Source organism: Neofelis nebulosa, chromosome X, assembly GCF_028018385.1.
Source record: "Neofelis nebulosa isolate mNeoNeb1 chromosome X, mNeoNeb1.pri, whole genome shotgun sequence".
In the NCBI taxonomy this organism is placed as follows: domain Eukaryota; kingdom Metazoa; phylum Chordata; class Mammalia; order Carnivora; family Felidae; genus Neofelis; species Neofelis nebulosa.
In genome coordinates this window covers 11902754-11923982 of record NC_080800.1, presented here as the reverse complement: position 1 = coordinate 11923982, position 21229 = coordinate 11902754, and the positions used below count along the sequence as shown (strand labels likewise).

The 21229-nt window shown below is 47.1% G+C and overlaps 1 protein-coding gene across 4 annotated transcripts in view; it reads left to right on the top strand.

Moving 5' to 3' along the window:
* Window positions 1-5216, top strand: part of ASB9 (ankyrin repeat and SOCS box containing 9) — a 29410-nt gene extending 24194 nt beyond the window's left edge. For 3 of the 4 annotated variants that reach the window (XM_058713010.1, XM_058713008.1, XM_058713009.1), the window contains exons 6-7: window positions 1219-1410; window positions 4982-5216. In XM_058713010.1, coding sequence (XP_058568993.1) covers window positions 1219-1410; window positions 4982-5106 — 317 coding nt within the window. In that variant the 3' untranslated portion in view covers window positions 5107-5216. Of the gene's footprint in view, window positions 1-1218; window positions 1479-4981 lie in introns of all 4 variants that reach the window. The other variant, XM_058713011.1, reaches the window with a different exon arrangement.
* Window positions 5217-21229: the final 16013 nt, after the last annotated feature.

The window sequence follows — 21229 nt, the reverse complement described above, 5'->3', positions numbered from 1 at the left end:
GTTATCTGAGTCCTGCTTATTCTTCAAAACTCCAGTAACCTTTCCCTTCCCTCGAATGTTCTTAACGTTTTTTGTTGTTGTTGCCTTCTACTCATTTGGCGGCCATTGCCATGAGTTAGAAGATTCATTCTTATTTTCTCTCTCTTTCCGCCTCCATCCCTCTCTCTTTCTCTCTCTCTCTCTCTCTTTCTCTCTATCTTTCCCTCCCATTTTCCCTCCCTCTCCCATAATGCTCTAGGTAGATTTTAAGCTCTCAGGAAAGGGCCAGGTTTCACATCCCTCGCAAAGCCAAGAACAATACGGGGACAATCCAGTTAATATCTGTTCAATCCAGTTAATATTTGTTGAGTGGACGTAGTTTCCCATTTTACTAGAGGGACAGCAGCTCAGGCAAAACCACACGTCTCCACGTGTCCCCGTGGGAGCCGGCATCCAGCTGGGGTGGGGATTTGTAGAGACTGTAGAGACAGGATTGGCTTGGGATGGGCCTAGAAATCCACCTCATTCCTGAAGAAGAGGACTTTGCCATCTTTCCTGTGACCTTGGAATTGGCCATCTTGTTCTATGAGATGCCCTCACAAGCTAGTTGCTGTTTACAGTTCATATCACACAGTCCCAGGTCCCGGGTTTCACACCCCATAACAGTTGCTCAGTGTGTGAATATGGTGCTCGGTATAGATGAGATTTCACCGTCTGGCCTCACTTCCAGTTTGTACAAATATTTACACTCCTTTAATAGTGAACGTGCAGCTTTCGCACCACCAGGATTCTTGTTGTATGTAACACACCTGTGTATAGCACTCAAAGGCAAGGTGTTTTGTTTTGTTTTTAAGTTTATTTATTTATTTTGAGGTAGGGGGAGGGGCACAGAGAGGAGAGAGAATCCCAACACGGGGCTCGATCTGGCCAACCGTGAAATCATGACCTGAGCCCAAACCAAGAGTCGAACGCTTAACCGACTGAGCCACCCGGGTGCCCCAAAGGCAAGGTTTTAAGCCTCATGTGCAGTATAGTTCATTGTTGTGCCGTCAGTCACATCGTCAGATGGCATCTTCCCCGTATTGTTAAACGGATTCCAGTCATGCCCATTTTTGCGGAACTGCCCCGCCCACTGCAGACGCCCTATGGTTAAGGACTTTTGCAGCACAGTCGTTTGAGGAGGGGGATGCTGGGACTTGGCTTCTTGGCTGACTCTCTGTTCTTCTTGTGACGGCATAGGAGCAAATGTGAACGAAGGCCGAGGTCTGGACTCCCCTCTTCACGCAGCGGCCAGGGCATCCAATGGGGAGCTGGCCATCCTGCTCATGGATTTTGGAGCGAACCCCCAGGCCAGGAACGCTGATGGCAAATGTCCCTTGGAGTTGGTGCCTCCAGAGAGCCCTCTGACCCAGATCTTCTTGGAGCGTGAAGGTGCTTCCCCCTTGCCCGAGCCTAGGCCCTAATCCGTAGAGACTCCTGCGGGCTCTAGCGGGAGACAGGTACTTACCGAGTTCTGACTTCTGATACCGTGTGAGAGACCGTTCTCTGCCATCCCCCGTTGTGGGGTGCTGAGAGAATCTAGTATTCGACAAGGTATGGTACTGGCTATGTAGTAAGGAACCATCTGTCGTTTGCGATGTTGGAGACAGGCTATCTTGGGTGATAAGAGTATTCAGATATGGGGTAGGCCAGCTTTGACAGCATTAACATATCATTAAAAAATGTTTGATATTAAAGTTACCTAAAACATACTTTAGAATGATGCAGTGGAATCCTCTTTGGGGCTGGACCGTGCCCCTGGATGCCTCACTGCTCTACAGATGGGCCAGGCTACGGTGCGCCGGGTTTGTGGGGGCAAGAAGGCAGTCATTGGTGATGAGACACTTACTGTTATAAGTCAGGAACCACTGAGTCCACACTCCTTCACAAATGAGAACCAGCACTCTGGACCCAAACAACTAAACATTGTCACTGAGCGCCGTGCAAGGGGGTAGGGCTGTGGGCTGGGGTGGGGCGCAGAGACCCCTCCTCCCCTGGCATTCACAATTGTCCCTGGAAATGGAGAGCGGCCCGCTCAGGACCTACTTTTTCACCAGAGTGTGCACTTTGTTAAGTTTTCGGGATTGTGGGACCCTGCATGTGGCCGCCCTGGGAGAAGAGCTCTGACGGCGTGTCATCCGGTTATATTCTCCTCGCGGGCTGAGCATTGGGCCTAGCTCTGTGCAGAATCGTACCGCAGCCGCCGAATCCTTCCCGCCGCTCCGATTGCCCCGGGTACTTGCAGCCAAAGACCTGCCTCAGGGCCCCCCAGACAAGGCCTGTACTCTCTGAGCAGCGTCAGCGGGCTAGGGAAGGCCAGGCCCCGGGCGCAAGGAACGGTTCAACAGAGACCCCTTTACATTAGGCAGCGGGGTGATTGCCAGGCCATTCTACCTGCGTTTTGGTGATTTGTTTTTTCAAAAAAATTCTATCTATCTATAGGCCTACTTCTCCAGCAGGTCCAGACTGCACTATGCTTGGGGCCCATGATGTTTTTAGGGACCCACAGAAATGTTGTAATTCCCTTTCAAATCTGAAGGAAAAAAGTGGGTAAAACTCAACCTGGATTATGTTTGTCTTTATACCCACACAGTTGTAAAATACCATTTTTTTTCCCCCATTGGGAAAGAGAGCCACAAAAGCAGAAGGGCCTCCTGGGCCCCTAAAGTCCCTAGGTCATGTACATAGACACACACACACACACACACACGCACACAATCCCCTCATCTGCCTCAGCAAATAATCCCAGCAGATTTTCCGATCACGTCCACAGGCTCTTCCTTCTACTTTCTGTCCCCAAGCCCATTCGTAGGCTCCTACATTGCCTTTCATTCCTTTGATTACATTTTGGTGACGGTGTGATCGATGATCCCGCTGGTTTGTAAAATGTCATTTGTCACTGGAGAGAATTACTGCTGCTTTTGCCTCCATGAGTCATTTTCGGAGTCATTTGCCCCTCTCAGCAGCCTGGAAGCCCACAGGAAATGAGGCCAGGCAGGCACAGAAGGCCAGACCTGCAGATCTAACACAGCAGATTCTGTCTCTGGATGTCCCTGGAAAGGAGTTCAGGAATAGTACCACCCCACCCGCCTTGAAAAGCGTCTAAAGCAGTGTTTACTCATGGCGCACAAGGAAAACTAAAAAAAAAAAAAAAATGCCGGTCAGCCCAGTGCGACAGGAGCCACGCCCCACATTACTTTCGCTGTACAGCATCGTGTGAAATGTGAGTGTCGCTGGGCGAATAAAAGAAATCGAGACCCAGAGTGACAGATAGTTCGCAGAGAGAAATTAGCTGGTTTTATTACTGAGCAAAGCAAACTGCTCGAACGCTCGCAGGTGCCAGCGCTTTATGGAATGAAGGCTGCAGTTGTACGTCATCCTACTTACAGTAAACGGCAGATATTCGATTGGCGTCGGTAGCTGCACTGAGCTAACTCTGATGTCCCGCTTTTCTGCATCGTCCAACAGTTCTTTATCAGTTCCTCCTCCAGCCGTTCCTGACAGCGTGTCTAGCACGCGTGATTAGTCACGTCCCTCACCATTCCTTTACGAGGTGAACCGAAGTTCAGTTTCCCCACAGTGTACTTTCTGCCGCTTGTTAATGTGTGCCTCGCGCGCGCTGGGAAGCAGTTCGTTAGTACATGGCTCCAGTGGCACTGAACGTAGTCTGGAAGGTTCCCTCAATCCCGACGGGGGCCTTCGGAGTGTGCCGTGAGGTCCCGCTTGAAAATCCCGCATTCATTTTTGTTGATGGTGCGTGCGGCTCTTTCCACCTGCCCTTCTCCATCACCTGAGAAACAGGCAACCGACTTGTAGGGACGCCGTAGGAAATCCGAGGCCTCTGGATCTTTCTGCGTGTGTTCTCAATCCTGGCTGCACAATAAGATGACCTGGGGCACGTGCCTTTAAAAAAGCCAGATGGACAGGCCCCACCTAACGTTCACTGACGCACCATCTCTGGGGTGGGACCCAACACCGTGTGGTTTCAAGCTCCCCCGATAGGTGATTCTAAAATGCATCCTGGATTGAGGGCCACTGCCTTCTGGGATTCTTGACGGTGCATAGCTTGGCTTTTTTGTGTGTGTTTGATAACCAAAGCACAATTCCCATTACAGTTTGGTGCAGGGGGTGGGGGAGGGGTGGGAAATCGTTCCCCACCCTTTTACTCCATAACGGGGTTTCTCAGCCTCAGCTCTGTTTACGTTTCGGGCCAGGTGGGGGCTGTGCTGTGCACCATATGATGTTTAGCGGCCTCTCTGGTCTCTACCAGCCAGATGCCAGTAACGCCTCTCCCCCAGGTTGTGACAAACAGAAGTGTCTCAGTTTGCCAACTGTCCCCTCCTTTTCCCTCCCCCCCAGCCCCCTGTTGAGAACCACTGTCCTGAAATGTAAACTCTTGGCTGGTTCCCTGTGCCAGGTTTGTGCTGGCATCGGGTTAGCCCTGAACGCAGAATAAAAAAAACAGATATGACTTAACTCAGGTAACATACACTTACTTGGGCCTCACTGATCACTCACTTTAGTTGAATATCCCGAAACTGCTAAACTATAAAAATACACGTTTGTATCTCGAAATACCCTATCTTTTTTCTTAAGGTAAAAATACAAGGAAGCTGTTAAACATGAATTTTCTCTCCATCCTGGGGAATTTTGTGCGGCTTCGTCATTCCAGACTTAGCTGCCTTAGGCCTCCATTAGCGGGAGTAGGCTTTGACTTTTTTTTTTTTCTCCAGTCTCTTCTAAATCAAAACCTAACAAGCTCATTTGCATGAGATTCCGGGTAAGAGAGACCATGGCCTAAAAATGCTGCCCCCCACCCCCCCAGACCAGAACATGGTCTTCGGGAGAGCGGCGTTATCTCCTTGTGACCGTGGTGCGGCTCGGGTGCTGTAAAAGGAGGAAAGAGCAAGTAGTCTTGGGTCGCTGGCACCAATGTGTGGCTTGTCTCCCCGTCTCTCTGCAGGGCCTCCTTCTCTGCTGCAGCTGTGCCGCCTTCAAATCCGGAAGTGCTTCGGAATCCAGCAGCATCATAAGATCAACGAGCTCTTTCTCCCAGAGGAGCTGAAGCGTTTTCTCCTACACATGTAAATGAGCTATCTCAAAATCTCAGGGGGATATCACAGGCCGCACACGAATGTGGTTGAATGTTGTGGCCACCGGCATTGTGAAATAAATCTAGGTTTATGAAGCTTGGCTAACTTGGTGTCCATTCGATTTTTATCTTCGATGGCAACACGCTGGGCACTTCTGTGTTGTGGGTTGGAAGGCGTGAGGACTCCCCCCCGCCCCCCCCCAAGAGGGTGGCCAAAAGAACAGCTGTCGTTTGAACCTCGACGGCGGCCGAGCACTGAGCTAGGACCGCTTAATGCGCTAATTCAGCCCTCACAGCAGCCCTGCCAGGTGGGTACCCCCCTCCCCTTCTGCAGGTGAGACGCGGAGACTCGGGGAGGTCAGCTTATCCGCTGACTCACAGTTGCCACTGCTGTCTTGGCTCCGTCCCTGTTGCGTGGGGAGGAGGAGAAGAAGAAAGAGATTTCTTTGTCTACACCTGACTTTTTAAAAAAATTTGTTTTCAGATGAACAAAAAATATTTTTACGTTTATTTATGTATTCATTTCTTAAGTTTTATCTATTTATTTTGAGAGAGAGAGAGAGAGAGAGAGAGAGCATGCAAGCAGGGAAAGGGCAGAGAGAGAGAGGGAGAGACAGATTCCCAAGCAGGCCCCGCACCATCAGCACAGAGCCCTGTGTGCGGCTCGAACTCAGGAACCGTGAGATCACGACCTGAGCCGAAAGTAAGAGTCGGATGCTTAACCGACTGAGCCACCCAGGCGCCCCCAAGTTTGTTTATTTGATTTTAGAGAGAGAGAACCAGCAGGAGAGGGACAGGGTGGGGGGACAGAGAGTCTGAAGCGGGTTCTGTGCTGACTGCAGACAGCCCGACGTGGGCCTCGAACTCACTAACCGTGAGATCACGACCTGAGCCAAAGTTGGACGCTTAACCGAGCCACCCAGGTGCCCCTGACTTTTCTTTCTAAAGCTTCCCTCTTATGACAAAACCACGACTGCTGTACCACAGGGTAGGGGCCGTTTCTTTTTCTCAATCAAAATGTGGCATGTACATGTTAGGCATATTCTAGAGCCATGCTGTCCAATACAGTAGCCATTAGCCCCAGTGGTTCTCAACAGGGCGTGGTCTTGCCCACTAGGGGACATTTCTGGGGCATGTCTGGAAACTTTTTTGGTCGTCCCGCCTCTGCGGCCGTCCTGCTGGCATCCAGTAGGTAGAGGCCAGGGCCGTTGTGAAAGTAGCCTACGGTGCACAGGACAACCCCCACAGCAGAGAATGATCCAGTGCAAAATGTAAACAGCGCCAGGGTTGAGAAAAACCACACTCGCCATAGGTGGCTATTTTTTTAAGGTAAACTAATGAAAATCAGATAAAAACCCATTCCTCGGTGTCATTGGGCACGCATCAGGTGTTCCGTACGCTACTGTATTGGACAGCACACACGGATATAGATCACTGCAGAAAGTTCTACCCCATGGTTGCAGAAATTTCCATTGGACAGCACTCTCAGATGCTTCACGAATGGATTGTAACTGCCTTTCGGTTTCTGATTTACATGAGACCCGTGACACAATTCAGTAAGGATGGCTGTAGCGTGTCTTCTCCCGGAGAGAGAGATTTGGGGCTCCGTTGTAGCAACAGAAAGAAAGAAAATGTTGTACCTACTTAAGGCAAATCCTTACCTGTAAGATGACACAGGGCCTAGATTATCTCTAAAGATATGTCCGATGTAATTTCTGTGGTTCTAAATTCAATTTGCTTTCTGAAAAAAATAAAGAAAAAAACCCCCTCTAGAATATTGTTCTAAAATGCCCAGCTAGCTACCCAGCAGGTGGCGCCGCTGGCACATAGTCACTTAAGCAGAAGGCTTGCTCCTTAATAAATGGCCCATTGTAAGAAGCTTTACAACATAGGCTCTGGAAATTTCCATTCAGGAACAAAAACTTTGTAGTGATAGATTCCATTGACACTGCGTTTCCTTCTTCCCTCCCAGTGGACCCAAAAAGGCACATGTGACTTTACAGAACCTCACTTCCCTGCTCTTTTGTTTTGCCTTCTTGATCTGATCGTGTTGACGTTTATAACTGCTCAGGATTCAGACAGACTTTGGCCAGCATCCTGCCCCTTGCTAATTCACGTAATTTCGTTAATTCATTTATTCGGGGAATATTTAGGGCCTGTGTCTGTCAGGCACTATTCGAGACCCCAGGGTAGCCACAGTGAAGGAGACCGGCCAAGATATTACATTGATTTTCTGGATCTTAACACTCTAGTCGGGGGAATCACCTGTTAGGGGTAAGGAACTGTAGGTGCTTTGCTATAGTTTTCTTTTTGAAAACATTGGCTTAAAAAATAGCCTGCTTTCTCATTTAAAACGTATTGGACAGATTCTTGCTTGTGTTAATCTTCCCTCAGCCAAATCCTCTGAGTACAGGACTGTACAGAATTACTAGAACAGCATTTTTCTTCTTAAATCTTCCAGACAATTAACCAATTTGCAAATCCATATAATAGATGGTCATCTCCACAAATGGGAAAAATACCACACTCGTTGCAACTTGGGAAGATTTCGAATTACCTCACTTAGCAATGCTCAGAAAGGAGATTCGATTTAAATAGAAAGTCTATTTTTATGAGTCTAGATGTGGTTATATTTATAAGTGGTATATACCTTTGAACACTTTATCACAATATGGGACAACCACGTAAATTCTATCATCAAAGCTGGTTCGGTGACATTCAATAGACTCCTCCCCACCCCCTTCATGAATGAGGGATGTAAATTTTTAGCCTCATGAAACCATCTTTTTTTTTTTTTTTAATTTTTTTTTTCAACGTTTTTTATTTATTTTTGGGACAGAGAGAGACAGAGCATGAACGGGGAGGGGCAGAGAGAGAGGGAGACACAGAATCAGAAACAGGCTCCAGGCTCCGAGCCATCAGCCCAGAGCCTGACGCGGGGCTCAAACTCACAGACCGCGAGATCGTGACCTGGCTGAAGTCGGATGCTTAACCGACTGCGCCAACCAGGCGCCCCGAAACCATCTTTTAAAAATAGTTATTATTGGGGTACCCGGGTGGCTCAGTCGGTTAATTGTCCGACTCTCGATATCCCCTCGGGTCATGATTTCGCAGTTCATGGGTCCGAGCCCCGGGTCAGGCTCTGCACAGACAGTGCGCAGTCTGCTTGGGATTCTCTGTCTCCCTCTCTCCCTGCCCCCATCCCCCACTCACTCGCGCTCTCTCTCTCTCTCAAGACTAAATAAATACACATTTAAGACATAAAAACATAAAAATGGTAATTACTGTGTCTGGTCGTAGAGGGCAGACTTAACACATCTTTATTGTAGCCCCGTCTTCTATTGTCAGTTTCACTCTAGAAATTGCTCAGAAAACGCTGACCAATTGGTACCATCTCTAATACAATTCATGTTCTAATGAAAAAAGCAAGCAGGAAGAGGAAGGCAGGGAAGGACAATTGATTTACTCTGGGTTTGTGCTGGGGTTGATTGACACAGTCTGGTACTCCGTGTACCAGGTTGGAGTGGTTAGTCATTAAGCAGACACTTGGGGCTCAGAAACAAGGCACCAAGATATGCTCAGCTGTCTGCTGTGGAGAACGGGTGTTGGGCATTAATGATATGAAAGCTTCAGATTAGGGCTCGGGTATAAGACCCAGGCAACCCTAAAAGCAATTAAATACCACCTCCCATTTTAGAGGGCTTGCTAATGGCTAGGCCTTAGGTATCCGTGATTTCTTTTTTTTTTTAATATGAAATTTATTGTCAAATTGGTTTCCATACAACACCCAGTGCTCATCCCAACAGGTGCCCTCCTCAATGCCCCTCACCCCCCCTCCCCTCCCTCCCACCCCCCATCAACCCTCAGTTTGTTCTCAGTTTCTAAGAGTCTCTTATGTTTTAGCTCCCTCCCTCTCTAACCTTTTTTTTTTTCTTCCCCTCCCCCATTGTCTTCTGTATCCGCGATTTCTAAGCCTTACCTCAAACCCTCACAACTCTTATCCCCACTTGACAGATGGGGGCACAGAGGGGTTAAGGAATTTACAAAAACTCACACAGAAGGTGGTGATACCAGAGTTCAATGCCGAGAGCGAGACCAGAGCTCTTAACCATTTGCTCTTTGCCTTCTATCTGCTTCAATAAATCCCACAGCTCTGATCCCTGGGTCCTAAAACTCCCTGCCAATTTCTGGCAGGTCTTTGAAGTGGAACTGAGTGTAGGTCAAAGGTCTGGGCACACCGGTAGGTGGCTGTGCCAGGTTAGGCTGGACATCACCCAACCCTTTCACTGACCCTATGAACCAGCCCGGGAGGCCCCAGACTTGCCGCTTTTGGGTCAGGCAGCCCAGCCTTGCCCTGCCAGGGACTCTGGTAAGTACAGAACATTTGGCGTGGCCAATGACGTTTCTTTTTTTCTGAACTGAGGGCATTTTGTACTACCTTTGTCATTGTCAAAAATCTATCTGTAATGTGGCAGGGTGGAGGGGAGTGCCTGGGCTTTGAACAAAATCGTCTAACTGCTCATTTGTTAGTTGTATGTAATTTGTTTTTTTTTCTTTTTGTGCTACGTTAGTGTTCTATTGCCGCACAATAAATTATCACAAACTTAGTGGCTTAAAGCAATACAAGTTTGTGATCTCATAGTTTCTGAAGGTCAGAAGTCCAGGGACAGTGTGGCTGGATTCTCTGCTCAGGGTCTCACAGGGCTGGAATCAAGGTATTGACCCAGGGTACAGTCCCATCTGGGACGTGGGGCTCTTTCTCCAAGATCACTGGCCGTTAACAGAATTCAGTTCCTTGCGGTTGTAGGACTCAGGGCCTTGTTTCCCTGCTAGCTGTGAGCTGAGAACTGTTGTCGGCATCTAGAGATCTCCCACAGTTCCTTGCCGTATGGCCCCCTCCCTAGGAATGTCACGGCATCTACCCTGGATTTCTTCCAGGCCAAATGGCATGCATGTCCCCGGCTCCTATGCCGCAGCCAGCTGGAGGGGACTCTGCTTCTGGAGGGTTCTCCTGGTTAAGTCAGGCCTACCTAGATAATCTCCTGATTGGGGGCCTTGGTCACCGCTGCAAAATTCCTTCAAATGACCACCCAGGTTAGTGTTTAATTGAATAGCTGGCAGAAGGAGTGTGTATAGCAGGGACCCAGAATCTTGGGACACATAGGAGAATTCTGCCTATGACACCTGCTAATGGCTAATTGCCATCAGTTTTCTGTTGATTTGTCTAAAGTCCAATGTATAACAGCATAATAATGATCATTTTTGTTATTTTTTTATTTAAAAAAAATTTTTTTTAACATTTATTCAGTTTTGAAAGGCAGAGGGAGACAGAGCGCAAATGGGGAAGGGGCGGAGAGAGAGGGAGACACAGAAACAGAAGCAGGCTCCAGGCCCCGAGCCATCAGCCCAGAGCCCGACGCGGGGCTCGAACTCACGGACCGCGAGATCGTGACCTGAGCCGAAGTCGGACGCTCAACCGACTGAGCCACCCGGGCGCCCCTCATTTTTGTTATTTAATCAAACGTGTATATACTGCTTACTCCATGTCCAGGCATGGCTCTCAGATTTTCACAAACATCACATAATACCTACAGTAAGTCTTTGATACAGGTTTGTTACTATGTCCATTTTACAGCTAAGGAAAGGGCCCCAGAGCAGTCAAGTCACTTCCCGAAGGTCACACAGTTCTGTCGGGGACCACATAGTCCTTTGGTTGCATCAAGCCTAGATCGACGAGTTTGGTAATGACAAAGGAAGGTCCAGGTGGGGCCAAGAAGTGGGATTTCTCAGCCTTGACCCCACTCCCTTTGGAACCTGCCAGAGGGGTGAGGTGGGGGTGTGCCGTTCTCTCTTAGGCTGGCCTTCGTGACTCTTCCGTAAATCTAGGTGTGTTATGGACGGAATGTTTGTGTCCTCCCCACCCCCCCCCCCACCCGTGTGTTGATCAGATGTTGAAATCCTACCACCCAGGGGGATGGTATTACATTGGAATTACAGTGTGGTGGAGCCCTCATGGTGGGGTCAGTGCTCTCAGAAAAGAGACCTCGGAGAGCTCTCGCCCCTTCTGCCACGTGAACATACGGGGAGTAGGTGGCCCATCTCCAAACCAGGAGGCCGGGACGTGTTGTTTCCAGTCTGTGGTGTTTTTGTTACAGCTGCCCAACTGGACTTAAGACGAGGAAGGACAGTTTCATCCAGGCTGCTTTCCGGGAGTCTGCACTAAAGTTGACAAACACCGAAAGGGAGACCAAGTAACATGCTTACATGATGCAGCTAAGTTTGCCACAGGTCCACCTCCTGGCCTAGACCCTGGCCGCCTCCCCTCGGGCAGAGGACATGGCTCCCTTACCTCTCCTGGCTTCCCCTTAGCACTCGTCTGTGATGTCTCCTCCACGTGTAAGAGAGTGAAGCCGAGACAGACGGGAGCCCTCTGCTCTGCCTTCCGCTCAAGGCCCACCTTCCGTCCTCTGGTTTCCTGTCTGATTCCCTGGTGACGTCACCGGGAGTGACCAGCCCCTACTCACCAAAGCATGGACTTACTCTGCAGCCATAGGAGGTTTGTCTTATCAGATGGCTCAGTGACCCCCCAATGATAGAGGCTTTCAAGTCAGAGGTAGGGTAAGGGGGCCTTCTGTTAATGTAATCTGGAAGCATGTTCTGGTGAGTCAAGTAGAGGCACCCGTAGGACTTCCTGTGTCTTAGTTTGGGACTGGATCCTTGGCACGATCCTTCCAGTACAGAAAAGGGTCCAACCTTCATGCCGTATTCTCCATGACGTGATGGAGAATGTCCTCCTGCCTGATACACCCTCCAAGACCTTTAGACTCCTTCAAGTGTATAAATGCTCACTGATTTGACAAGATTGATTTTCTCCCCTTTGCTTCGCAAAATCCATCGTGAGGCCGAAGCGAGTAAAATTGATTTCCGCTCACTTTCCTCCCCACCCAAGGCCTCTTTGCTCACTTCTGGTGATAAGAGATTTTTCAACTTTCTATACTCTTTTGAAAGCTTGGGGGTTTTTTGGAGTACAGTGAAATCGGGTGGTTCCACAGGCCTGTGTGGGAATTTTAATGTGATGTTTTAGGTGTTTAAGCTTCATTGGCTTAGAAGATACTGCTGTTGGAAGGCTAAGTATTTACATTGTAAATGTTGGGCTACGACCATGGAAACTGGGGATGGTATTACCCTGCTTTTCATCTAATTCGCATTCTGTGCCTTTTACTTAAATCAGAATGCGCTTCGGAAGGCCACCGGTGGAAATTTCTTCCTGTGAGTTGCACTGTACAGAATCAAATGGAGTGGGTGTGTGGTTTACTCTTCAATTTATGATCTAAGGAACATCCCGTTTGTTTTCGTTGTCTAAAGTGAATTTAATTGGTGGATATCAGCCTGGCTGGAAATTCAACTTAGCCATACTATGAACCCCACTGAGGAGTTAAACAGAGATCTCAAGGGTCTTATGTTGCCCAGTACATGCAAAGAGGGCCTCCTGGTCTTAGACGGGGTGGTCTCTGATGATGTTTGTTGTCCAGGCTCATGTGGTTCCTTGGTGACGGGAGGCTCGGAGGCAACCACGTAACTTAATGCCCAGGCTGAGGCTGAGAGTCGTAGTGCCCAGGACCTAGCCTCCCTAGAGAGTGCCTGTAGCAACGCTCAGTGCCGTTGTGTGGGAAGAAGACATGGGCACCTGCTTCTGGCACCTGCCCCAAACCCACAGTCCCCTTTTAGTCTTGGGAAGTAAATGTATTTATCTGTTTATTTATTCATTCATTCATTTTAAAAGTTTATTGATTTATTTTGAGAGAGGGAGAGCGTGCACGTCAGAGCAGGGAAGGGACAGAGAGAAAGAGAGAATCCGAAGCAGGCTCCACCCTGACAGTGCACAGGGCTCCATCCCATGAACCATGAGATCATGACCTGAGCTGAAATCAAGAGTTGGATGCTCCACCGACTGAGCCACCCAGGCACCCCAGTCTTGGGGAATTCATGTCTCCTTGTGTGAGCAAACTCCACCTTAGGTCTCCAAGTGCTCTCTCCCTTCCAGCCCTCCCAGCATGATTTTCCTAGAAAACTGTGTGTGTTTCAGAAACACAAACCAAGAACTCAGACACTTGACACAGAAGGTGCCTGCTTTTAGGGAACCCCAGCCTTCAAGCCCACATCATAAATGGCCATGGACTCTGGGAAGTATGGGCTTGGGTGGTTTCTCTTTTCCCAATGAAGCAGGAAGAGTGAGCAGGAGGAGGTGACTTTGGTTGTTAGAGGATGGAAAAGATGGAAAGCAGTCATCTCCAATAGTGGAGAAGTTAACCATACGAGAGAAACGTGGTAGGATTATTTGGCAGTGGAGTACTCACTTGAGATCTGTGGTCACGGTTGTGTTTTTCCTCCAGCCACACCCAGTGCATGGGTGCAAAACTGGGAAAGAAGGACAAGATCATCAAGGGACTGAAGGGGAGTAAACAAGGGGATGGTTGCTGCCTAAACTGGGCAGGGAAGGGTGGGGGGACACCGGAGGGCATGGCTGGTGGACAGTGAAAAACTGGGAGGGCCAGTGGACTGGAAGTCCCAGTGACCTCAGGGACTCAGAGAATTATTTGTATCTAGAGTCAATGGGTTAGAGCAGGAGGGATTGTTGTTAGTGAAAGTCCCCAAATCAAGATTTTGGAGGTAGTTTGGTTATTGGAGAGGACAGGCTCTAGGAGACAGTGAATGGGTTAAGGAAAAGAACATTGGAAGTAGAGGCTGCAAGGGACAGAGAAATGAGACTGTAGAGTGAATTCTCTTCTGCAGGAGTGGAATATTTCCAAGAACAAGCATAAAAGCTCGTGAGGAAGACAGAGCCAGGTCTAAAACCCAGGCATTTGTTGATGACCATAAGCAGAAGAGGTCTTAGAAGGAGCTAGAGGCTTGAGGGAGAAGGAAGAGAAATGATCTAAGGCAGAGGTTGGCAAACAATGATTAGCAGACCCAACCCATCTTGCTTCCTGTTTTAATAAGTAAAAGCTTATTGAAACATAGCTACACCCATTCATTTACATGTTATTTATGTTGGCTTTGGCACTAAATCAGAGTTGAGTAGTTGGGCCAGATACCCTAAGGCATGCAAAGGCCTAAATTATTTATTTATTCATTTATTTTTTAAAGTTTATTTATTTTGAGAGAGAGAGAGAGAGAGAGAGAGAGAGAGCACCCACGTGAGCAGGAAAGGGACAGAGAGAGGGAGAGAGAGAATCGCAAGCCCGGGATTCTCTCTGCATCAGCTCAGAGCCTGACATGGGGCTCAAACTCAGGGACCGTGAGATCATGACTTGAGCTGACATCAAGAGTCCTATGCTTAACCGATGGAGCCACCCAGGCGCCCCAGCCTAAATTATTTAGTATCTGGTCCTTCACAGAAAAGGTGTGCTGACCCCTGAACTAGAATTAGCCATGAAAAGCATTAACCTTACATTGAGAGGTAAGCACCATTAATATCACAGTAACTTCTTGTGCCACACAAATGTCCAATCCTTGTGTTCCTTTCAGTTTCAGTCTCCTCTGGGTCACCCGGTCATCCACTTTGACTCCATTGATTTTGTTTCAGGCACTCACATTCCTTCTCTGGAAAATTTGAATCAAGCAATACAAAGACTCAGAATGGTCAACTGAGACAATCGACCTGTGGGACAGCAGAGTAAGTATTCACATATGCCTATTGTTAAGCTTCTTGAAACTATTTTTTTTAAACTTCGGCTCTTCTTGGAACCTGGACTCTATACAGCTTCCTCTTCCATGAGGTCTTTTCATTCTTTCGTGTAAACTAAATCTTGAGTAGATTGTATTCCTTGGAACCAAATGGTTACCGAAACAATCAAAGGGCCATGTTCTCGGTCCTAAGTGGGTCCGTTGTCTTGTTTCTTCTAGGACTTCAGGTAAGATGTGATTCCCAGGCCAGTAATGCTCTATGCCCTTTGTCATAAGGAGAAAGGATACAGACGGTGTAGTGCAAATGCAAGTCAGTCTTGGCTCTTGGGGAGACCACTGACAGCAGGAACCCAACTGAAGGAAGGACTGACACTCATGGCAAGAGCCCCTGGGGTTATTTGGCATCCAAAGATAGCCTAGGGAGTCTCTCAGACAAAGCTAAGAGTGAAGCATTTGAAGTGCAAATGGCTTCCTTGGAAGATTTTTTATTAACTAGAGCGTCACCTTGGCTGTTTTCCTCCCTGCATTTTCCAGAACTCACATTAACCGTGGTGTTCGTAGAAATGTATTTCATATGTGGTCTTATCAGTTATGCTCTGGACCTGTCAAACTGTGGGTAATGGAGAAAAAAAAAAAACTTAAACAAAAATTCCTTCACAGCCCCCAGCTACTGACGGTTATGGATGGAAACTGGCCCTGTTGTGCCCTTTGGCTCAGTAATGCTTTTCTGATCCAGTCGCTTAGTTTGTTCATTGGGTTTAGTGAAAATGCACTCTGCTGTTTGGAAATTTAGCAGCAGAAGGGAGGAAGAAGCAAATATGTGTACTAGGACCAGCTACAGAGATTTGGAAGGATTTCCACCAGTGGGAATACTGATGTCTTGGGTTCCAAGGCTCTAAGTGTTCACTCTTGGCCGTGCCTGGTCAATGACGACCACTTCCCGTCTGATTAATGAATAAGCAATTCTCTGTCTTTGGTTCAATCAACTGTGGACCGAAGGCAGCTGTGCTGGTGATGCCAAATTGGTGGTTAAATGAGACTGGCAGATAGCTTTCCTTGGGCTGTGAATTTTTGTGTCTCGTGTGATTTCCACTCTGGGTCAGGACGAGAGACAGCCAGCTACTCTGAAGGGAGAAAGACTTTAGTTTGATGTGAGACTTCCAGCTGCGCTATGCTGGACGAAGTCATCAAAACAAATGACTTTCTTCTGGAAACCTTTCATCTTCTTAGGTTTGTCCTAGCAGGGCAGAGGTCCCCCTTGGAGTAGAAAGTCAGGGAATAATGAGCTTCTCCGAATTAGCATTAGTCATGTAAAGAATGGCTCAGGAATTAGGGAAGGGGCTTCTTGTCCCCCGATGTGGACGATTAGGACAAAATTTGATATTTGGTTGCTCTCCATGTAGAGGACCCCCTTCAGCAAACATCTCGCCCGACTATTGGAGGCAACATAATGACATTTTGCCTTTGTCTACCTTGACATGGACAATGGCTTTTGATAAGTGGTATGCTGGTAAATCTTTAACATTCAGGTCTCCAGGGAAAAAAAAAAAATCAGACATCGGATTTGCAGTGTTTACCAATGTCTGGGGTAGACAGACACCCACTGCAGCCAATTTCAGGCCACTGGCCTGATGCCATTGAATGCAGAATTGGGAACAGACGTGCACAATCAGCTTCGAGCATTTGTAGGAATGGTTAGACCGTATACGACGAAGCCGGCTCCTGCTGACTGCCTCAGGAGGCTATCTGTTGGAGAGGAGAGTTAAGGGGATATGTTCTGAGAGTGTCCCTTTTAACTGTGCCTCACCTTTGTGGCTTAAACGCAAACGGAGGAGAAGCTGTCTAATGATGCAGATTCATTTGGCTACTCTAAAATTGTACGTGGCCTCCCGCTACAGTTTTTCACTGTGGTGGTACAGAGTTGTTAGAGCTTCGTATGGGAGCACGGGGGGACCCACCAGGCGGAAGATCTTTCTTTTCTCTCCAGCTTTTCCGATAATTGACTCTTTTTAAAAAAAAAAAATGTTTATTTTTGAGAGAGAAAGATAGAGTGCAAGTGGGGAAGGGACAGAGAGAGAGGGAGACAGAGGATCTGAACTGTGAGATCATGACCTGAGCTGAAATCAGACACTTAACTGGTTGAGCCACCCAGGCGCCCCTTGACCATTTCACTCTTGAACAAATCATAGGTCACCTACCCGCTTCTTTGCCTCCCCAACAACTTACGAATAACAACCAGGCACCAGCTTCTTCCAGACCAACTCAAAAGCAAGCCGACATTCCTCTTTACTCTCCTTCTGGAAGTTCAAACAATAGGACAATAAATGAAAGGTAGAAATAAGATGTCAGCAAACCCACCAAGCCGAGAGCAAACTGCACAGTCTTCTTTGAAAAGATGCCACCACCTTGACGCCCAAAAATGTAACGTACAGCATGGTAACTCTAGTTAATAATACAGTGTTGTGTATTGGAAAGTTGCTAAGAGAATAGATTGTAAAAATTCTTACCACAGGAAAAGGAACTTAACTATGTGACGCGATACACGGTTCATATATCAAATCCTTACGTTGTACCCCTGAAACCTATGCGGTGTGAATATGCCAATTATATCTCAATAAAACTGGGGAGAAATTAAAAATTAAAAACAGATGCCTTGAGAGAAAAATGAACATAAAAAAGGTTTCCTCTATAATTCAAAAGAAGTGAATACAATTTGCTCATTAAAATCACAAATCCGTTTTGAATTCATTAATTCTTTATACTACAATTTAGAGAAGGTAGTCCCTAACTGTAAAATCACACACAGAAGTTCTAAACATGCTGGTTTCCCACGTCAGACCTGATGATTTAGAATTCCATTTGGGGTGGGGAGCGGAGACGAAGGGCAGACCCTGTGTTTAAGAAAACTCGCTCCCGGGTGGCTCAGTGGGTTAAGCATCCGACTTCGGCTCGGGTCATGATATCGTGGTTTGTGGGTTCGAGCCCCGCGTCGGGCTCTGTGCTGACAGCTCAGAGCCTGCAGCCTCCTTCCGATTCTGTGTCTCCCTCTTTCTCTGTCTCTGCCTCTCCCCCACTTGTGCTCTCCCTCTCAAAAATAAATAGACGTTAAAAAAAATTAAAAAAAAAAAAAAAAAAAAACCAAACTCCTCCAATGCTCTAGACCAAGAAGGGACTTTGTCATTGTTCAGCTAAACAGCACTCAAAGTTAAGTTGTGTTTTCCAGATCAGCAGTCCATAGGGGAGCCCAGAAAGACCGAGGGATTTACAAATTGATGTCGCCAGGAATAAGAAGCCAAACCTCAGTATCAGTGGCCCATCGAAATGGCTCCTCCTCAAACTGTTAGGTCCCCAAACTTTGCGGCTGAGGCCTCTGACTGACGAGCCTGGCGGTGTTTGCCAACTTCCACCCGAGTTCATCGTCCTGCCCCTAGAGCAAAGTCCCTGAAACACAGAAACTTCTGAAGGGATTAGGGAGACCAAAAGAGATGCCCCATCTGGGTGACTCTGATCGCCTTCAGAGGCTGGAGGAACTGTCAGAAAGACAAGTTCTTAGCCACTTGCGGCCCTTCGTGGACATTAGTTTTGGGTCTTTGAGTCAATGGAGATTAGATACGTCAATTTCTTTGCAGCCAACTGTCAGTTAACATCTCTGTCCCTTATGGTAACTGACTTGAGCATAAATCAGCAGGTGAACACACTCTTTATCATTGTCCATCTTGCTAAGCTTCTGTGTATTGATTTCTAGCCTCCGAGCTGGGTCAAAACAGCCTTGAGCTCTAAGTGATATTTCTCTTCCGCCTCTTTGTGCACTTACTTATTCATCAAATAATAAATGCAGAAGGTCTGCTATGGTCCAGAGATACAGCAACAAAGAAACAATTAGACCAGTGGGAGGACAATAAAAAAATAATCCGCAAAGTCATAACAGATATGGTAATGTGATAAACAAAATCAATAAGTAAAATATATAGTATGTCAGATGGCGCTTAGTGCCATGGAAATGAGGAAGCCAGAGGGAGAGTTGGGTCGGGATCGTGCCCTAATGGTGGCGCTTAGACAGAGTTTGGTTGCTAACGGAGACTCGCGGGACCTTAAATGACAATGCTGACCAATCTGGAGTTTATTACAGGAAGAGGGTACGATAGAAAAAGAGCTTTAAAGTGAGGCTGTGCATCACAGCCAAAGGCCATCTCATAGCAAAGGGATCTGGGGAAGTCCGGGCTGGGGCTCTGTCGTCCTCCATCTGAAGCGCTGTGGCAGGATGCATTCTTGCTTTCTGATCAGGGGACATGGATATGTGCACACGGTACCCCTGGAAACCAGGGAAGTCCAACTGGAGTCCTGCCTGGAGGTTTTTATATTTTGCTGGTTATGTGTGGATATTTCTGCTCTGTAACCAGCCTTGCCATCAGAGACCTCTGAGGGTCTCACTCTGACCCGGTACAGGTTATCAATCTCACTATTATCAATAAATAATGCTGACAAGCTGGTATGAACTGCTCCAAAGTTCTCGAACCCGCGGTCACGCAGCGGCACTATTAACTAATAGGTTTCGTGCCTTGGCCAGGAGTCAGTGCCGTACGGATGCGTTTCTTATTTCAACAGAATAGCTTAGGCCAGTTCGAGGCATGCTGCAAGTAATTCTCCTAGCACAGATTGCAATTCTAAATACGAAGCCAGGGAGTTTAACTGAGAAGGTGACACATTTAAGCCAAAATCTCAAGGTGGTGACAGAAGCGGCTATGTTAGAAATCCGAAGGCAGCTCCTCTCCCCATTCAGGAAGGGAGATCAGCAAGTGCAAAGGCCCTGAGGCAGGATCGTGTTCGTGGAAAAGCAAGGGGGTGTTTCTGAGGTCAAGGCTGAATGAACGATGGGGAAACTCAGTAGACGATCTCGAAGAGGTCAGGTGGAGATGCTGCGTGGAAATCTGAGTCATGTGGTCTGAAATGTTTCTGGAATCTGCCTTGCTTTACCTTCCTGTTGCGATGTCCATTACAACCGGAATTCTTAACCTGGGAGTTGATGGATAGAGCTCAAGAGGCCTATACATTTACATTTTCTTAAAAAAAAAATCTATATTTTATACCCTGTAACTGAAATGGAACATTTCTTTCAATTAGGCATTCAGGCACCCAGAGTAGTATTAGCAGTCCTCGTTAACTCTGCCATGCGTGGATCTCACGGATATTTTTATATCCCATTATAAGTTGTTACAAACAATCTGAAGTGCCTTTTATGTGCCTCCCGTCTTTGAAACTGCTCTAGTTGTTAACCTGCCAGATCAAATGACGAAGCCGAATATTTCCACAACTAGAGTTAAAGTCAGAAAGCTCTAGGAGGGTCAGTGTGACAGTTGCTAAGAGAGTAAATCTTAAGAGCTCTCGTTATAAGAAGAAAAATCGAAACTATGTGGTGAGAACGGTAGCTAGACTTACCGTAGTGAGTAGTTTGCAATAGATACAAATATCGCATCATTCTGTTGTCCACCTGAAACTAATATGTTACATGGCAATTATACCTCAATGAAAAACACCCGACAGTACTACTGACAAAATAAATAATAATAACAACAACAGCAATGATAATGACCGCTTAGAATTACCATTTAAAACAAGCTCTGGAGAATTCTGATGTCTTTGAGAGAAGATTATCTTGACCTTTTAAAGTGAGCTATGGAAGTTGAATTTCGTTTGCAATAATGTATCTCTATGGGTTGGCTTTTCCACACGGGTAACCGCTAAAGCACAGAAACGACGTCGGTTGGCTATTCAACGAGATGTGCCTCCAATCGCATCCAATAGCACTCCACAGTCTAGGTTTGTTTTTTAAAAAAATTTTTTTTTTTTCAACGTTTTTTATTTATTTTTGGGACAGAGAGAGACAGAGCATGAACGGGGGAGGGGCAGAGAGAGAGGGAGACACAGAATCGGAAACAGGCTCCAGGCTCCGAGCCATCAGCCCAGAGCCTGACGCGGGGCTCGAACTCACGGACCGCGAGATCGTGACCTGGCTGAAGTCGGACGCTTAACCGACTGCGCCACCCAGGCGCCCCATAGGTTTGTTTTTTTTTGTTGTTGTTTCGTTTTGTTTTGTTTTTGAAACTAAGCATCAACAACCTTCACGTTAAAAAAAATGTCTTTTGAAGAATCCTGTAACTTGCACATGTGCATTGTGTTTTATTTCATCTGTTGCTATTTAGGGCGATAACAGAAAAGCACTTAAGTTTCTAGGCCATAAATTTATTCATTTTGTTAATTTTGGGGGGGATTCACGGAGGTGTACGCTTCAGATGCAATGCATAGAACTTTACCAGCTGCAAAAAACAAAAAACCAAAAACCCTCAGCAAGAACATTTCCTATTAGCTGTTCCAAACAGATATGCGAGGTCTCCAGGATAACAGCTGGTATCTTGAGAAATTGAATTTTCCGTG